Below are 4,869 nucleotides of genomic sequence, written 5' to 3'. Positions count from 1 at the left end.
CATTGCTGTAGTGCACAGACTCTTAAAAGAGATGAGAAGATGCATGGGAACTGCTTAGCACAGAAAAGAGAGAGAAAAGATTGCCAAAAGAAATGAAGGGTTGCTTTATGCTTAGAGTGTTGGGACGTTTCCATGGAGGAGGGGGCACGTGAGCTGGGGTTTAGTAGCTAAGCAGGCTGCACTAACCTGAGATCAGAAGAACTAGATAGTGTCCAATGACCATTCATGACTGCCCACTCGGATCAGTGTCAACTCAGGAAGCCTTGTGCAGAGTGTGAGAAAATTGTAGAACAAAGCTTCAGGTCATGAGAAAGACTGGGCCTACTGGTCAGATTGGGGACCAATAGAACCCCAAGATGCTCTTCAAACACGGACCCGAGCCCACACCCAAAGATCACCTTCTAGCCAGTCCAAGGACGGAACTCTAAAGCAAACAGTAAGCCCTGCGAGGAATGTGCTACTCAGAACCACCTGCCGGACTAGACCCAAAAGGACAGTCCCTGCTGTCCGAAGGCAGGAGGGGCTGGGAAAGACGGGGAAGTCAGAATGGACAGGGCGCTCGGGGAGAAAGCAGGAAGAAGGCGAAACCTTGGGGGACTGCAACTAAGGCGAGGAAATGAGGCTTGCGAGCGCTGGCTGTGGAACTAATGCGCTCGGTGAACTTTCCCCGGAACCACCACGCACCTTTGCCCACACACCCCCCAGGAAGAAGTGCAGAGGTGTAATGGAGAGCCTAGGGCAAGGGGAGGGCCCGGCTCTGCTGTCTGGCTGAGGGCCAGCTGCCTGTGGTGTTTCTTTCTGTTATGGTGCATCAAAGAGACAGCAGAGAACTGCAGGCTGCCATCTGGAGGCTCGGGACCAGCATGAGGAAAGGCGTGGCGCTGCGGAGATGCCAGGCCTGTTCCGGGCAGTGTCCATCCTGGGGCTGCCCTGCAGCTGGTGGGGGTGAGCCTGGGGTCAGGGACCTTCAGGGGTCACACCGAGAAGCATGTGCTTTATCCCCCAGAGCCAGGAGGAGCTGCTGGTGGCTCTCATGAAGGCTCCGCCATGGTCAGCTCCGGCAGCCAGCTGGAGGAGCCCTGGTGTTGTCTTGGGTACGAGTTGGGCAGCTGCTAACTGCAAGGTCAGCAGTTGGAAACCACCAGCCACTCTTCAGGAGAAAGACCAGGCTTTCTACTCCCGTGAAGGATCAGTCTCAGAAACTCACAGGGGCAGTTCTACCCTGTCCTGTCGGGTCACTGAGGGACGAAATGGACTTAGTGGCAGCAAGGTTTTTTCTGGTCAGCCAGTCAGAGTGAAGAGAGTAGAGGAGGCCCCAGAAAGGGCAGGGAGAGAAGACAGGAGCTTGCTGGGCCTGTACAGGCCAGAGGTAGGGGGTGGCAGATTCCAGGAACAAAACAGGAAACACAGTCCAATGGACACTGACATGAGGAACAGGAGGGGCCTCAGGTTTGCAGCATGACTGTCCCTGCCCGCCCCCCCACCCCCAGTCCACATGGGATACCGCCCTCAGGAAGCAAATGCCCTCTGATCCACTGGGCGTGGGAGCAGGTCAGAGATATTTGCTTAAAAGAGCCTCTTCCATTCTGAGGCCTGGTCCTTGGGGAGCCTCCAGGAAGCTCAGAGAGACCAGACTCACTCACCTGGACAGACCAGACCAGGTGAGGAGCAAGGACAGGAAAGTGCAGGCTGTGGAAAGTAATCCAGGAGGCCTTCCTGGAGGAAAAGCTCTGGAGCTGCACTTCCAGCAAACTGGATCCAAAAAACCAAACTCACTTCCATTGAGTCAATGCCAACTCATCGTGACTCTCTAGAACTGGCTAGACCTGTCCCTTTGCGTTTCAGAGGCTGTAACTCTTTACAGGAGTAGAAGGACTTCTCTTTCTCTCTAGAGACAGGTGGTTTCAAACTGCTGACCCTGCAGGCTGCAGCCCAGCATGTAACCACTCCACCACCGGGGTTCCTGGCAGATTGGATGCTGTTGACAAACCCTTTCTCAGAAGATCAGCTTTGCTGCCTTCTGCATCATGAACTTCGTGGCCTAGAGGGTTGCGCACGGGGCTGCAGTTGCTCTGCGGGAGAAAGCTGAAGCTTTCTGCTCCCATGAAGGTGTACAGCCGGGGGGACTCCTGGGACCAGTTCTGCTCTGCCCTAGAGGGTCACTCTGAATGGGAATGGCAGAGTGAGTTTGGGTTCACAGCCAAGATGGGACCAGTTTTGCATCCCACAATCCTGTTAGAAGGGCTTTGAAAACCCCATCCGGGAATGTGGTTCATTTTACAGAAGAACCCACTGACCCCAAGACACCTGTACAGGGTCCTTTTGGCTTCCACTCACACCCTCTGCCTTAGTCCAGTGTCTGCTCTGACCACGCCCAGTGACGTAGCCCCGCCCTTTTCTGAGCCGGAATGTTGATTCATGTTATCAAAATAACTTGCCATGAAGCCCTTTAGGAATAAAACAAGGGGGCAGGAGCCAGCCTTCTTACACGGGGTGGGTGAGAGGTTGGGGTAGCTCTGGTCAGCTTGCGGGGACGGGGCTCTCAGGACGGACCGCCCACAAGGCAGGACCAGGTCGCTCACCACGACCCCAGGATTGACAAATCTGCCCAATCCCGAGCACCAAATTAAAAAACAATTAAGCTAATAGAATCTCCCCATTGCTTTTGTCGTTTGGCAATCACTCCTTCATAATTCCTTGGCTTTTAACTCACTGTCGGCTCAACCAAAGTGGGCTTTTTAAGTAACTTGATTATTTCAGAACTCACTGCTTCCAAGAACAATCTCAGGCTTGCCCTCCAGCCCTGTGACTCCCTGCTCCGCTATTTATTTCTATGTGACGCAGCGTGCTATTTATTTTAATTAGCTTTATATTGTATCTCTAACAGAAGCCAAAGAGAAACCCACAAACAACTGCCCATTAGCCGGAGAGCAGAACCCTGGTACAAATCACTCCCAGACAACAGGTTCTTCCGAATGTATAAGGGAGTGGGGGAGGTAAGGCACTCGTTAATCAGGCGGAGCAGATACAGAGCCTTGCAGGCGGTGGAAGAGGGTCTTCTCAGGTGGCGTGAGGCTCTCCTGGCTAGAGGTTGAAGGCGGATTCAGTGGGGGAAGTGGTTTAGGGACTGGATCTTGACTGATGGCCAGGATGTGGAGAAAAGCACATAGGAGCAGTAGTTTGATGTTTTGTACATTTCTCTTTGGTGAAATCTGGGATTTTGCACATCAGACGTTGGTGCTCAGAAATGTGTTGGGTTTTTTTTTTTTTAACACATCACATTCCAAGTTTAATCCCGAGGCTGGACTACAAGGACATGGAGGCCTCTCAGGGAGGTCTCCCAGGCTGATACAGCATAGTCTTCTTGCCTCCAAGGCTCCATAGTTCCTGCTTACCACGCCTCCAGCTGCCATCAAGCCAGCTCTGACTCCCTGCCCGTCCTGCGGCACTTTCACAACTGCTAGTATGCTTGGGTCCCTTCTTGTAGCTACTGGACTCCGAGTGCCCTCTACCCCAGGGCAGGAACCCTGGTGGCACAAACCCAGCAGCCGCCCTTCAGGGAAAAGATTAGGCTATCTGCTCCCAAACCTGGTGAATCAGCTTGATGGCCGTGGGTTTTGGTTTGGGGACTCATCTCCTCGCACCCAATCAGACAATATTCCGTTGTAATCCACAAAGCTTTCATCGGCTACTCTTTAGAGGTGGATCGCCAGGCCTTTCTTCCTAGTCTCCTTACTGTGGAAGCTCCGGTGAAACCTGTTCATCAGGGGAGACCGGGCTGATGCTATGTGCAATACCACCGGCATGGGTTCCAGCATCACAGCAACTCGCAAGGCACCACGGCACGACACACTGAAGCGACATCCTCCAGGTTTGAATCCTGGCTCTCCTTCTTGAAGGTTCTAATATTCTTGACAAGTCCCGTAATCTCCTTATGCCCCAAAATCCCTCTCTGTAAAACGGGTTCCATAGTAGTGCGTGAGCACAGGGTCCTTGTGAGGATTGAATGGACAAGAGTACACAAAGCAGCCAGAAGAGGACCTGGCCTTTCGTCTTGGCAGGTCGTACTGACCACGAAGACAGCAGTTCAAACCCACCAGCTGCTCTGCAGGAGAATGGCGGGGCAGTCTGCTCCTGTCGCCATGACTTGTAGCCATGGAAACTCGATGGGGCTGTTCTTCTCGGCCTGAATGGGTCCCTGTGAGTCAGAATGGACTCACTGGCAGTGGGTGCTTTGTGGGTGTTCTTGTTATTGTTATCATTAAAATGGAAGCACTGCTATTGCTGAAAGGAGTACAATGGCGGGATGACGATGGACATCATATGCCCAACACAGTGACTCCACAGCCACAACCCACTCTGCACAGTTGGGTTCCACTTGGAAGCCTCCAGAACAAAATTAAAGATGATAACGGTGACAATGACGGACGGTTTGCTCCTCAGAGATTATCTCTAAAGTAGGCTTTACAGTGCCTCTAAGCCACCACATCTGGTGAGCATGTGGTCTATTTTCACATCTATGATTGTTACCTGTCACTTATGTAAACGCTTCTGGACAGTCACTGGGGTTTCCTTGCCCAGGGAGGGAGGACTGTGAACCTTAGCCTGTGAGCACCAGGGAGCCAGGCAGGGTTCTTGAGGGAGGGAGTGGCCTGATTTTGGCGGTTGGCTTCTTTTGCAGGGAATGCCTACCGAGAGTGCTTAGAGAATGGGACGTGGGCCTCCAGGATCAACTACTCGCAGTGTGAGCCCATTTTGGATGATAAGGTGAGTGGCCCCTCCCTGCCTGACACGGGTCCTCATACAGGTGTTAGGATTTCAGGTGAAAGGCCCAGACTAGCAGACTCAGTTCTTATTAAGTCACCCACC

The 4,869-nt window shown here is 52.8% G+C and overlaps 1 protein-coding gene across 4 annotated transcripts in view; it reads left to right on the top strand.

Annotated features, from left to right (window-relative positions):
- CRHR2 (corticotropin releasing hormone receptor 2) overlaps positions 1 to 4,869 on the top strand; it is a 35,889-nt gene that overhangs the window by 17,371 nt on the left and 13,649 nt on the right. For all 4 annotated transcript variants that reach the window (XM_045288958.1, XM_045288957.1, XM_045288959.1 and 1 more), the window contains exon 3: positions 4,682 to 4,767. In XM_045288958.1, the coding sequence (XP_045144893.1) occupies positions 4,682 to 4,767 (86 nt within the window). The remainder of the gene's footprint in view (positions 1 to 4,681; positions 4,768 to 4,869) is intronic.

The sequence above is a fragment of the Echinops telfairi genome, unplaced genomic scaffold (genome assembly GCF_000313985.2).
Source record: "Echinops telfairi isolate 266 unplaced genomic scaffold, ASM31398v2 ScPeMD7_23;HRSCAF=83, whole genome shotgun sequence".
Taxonomy (NCBI): Eukaryota; Metazoa; Chordata; class Mammalia; order Afrosoricida; family Tenrecidae; genus Echinops; species Echinops telfairi.
Note: the sequence above shows the minus strand (reverse complement) of the source record. Positions and strands in the feature narration are given on the sequence as shown.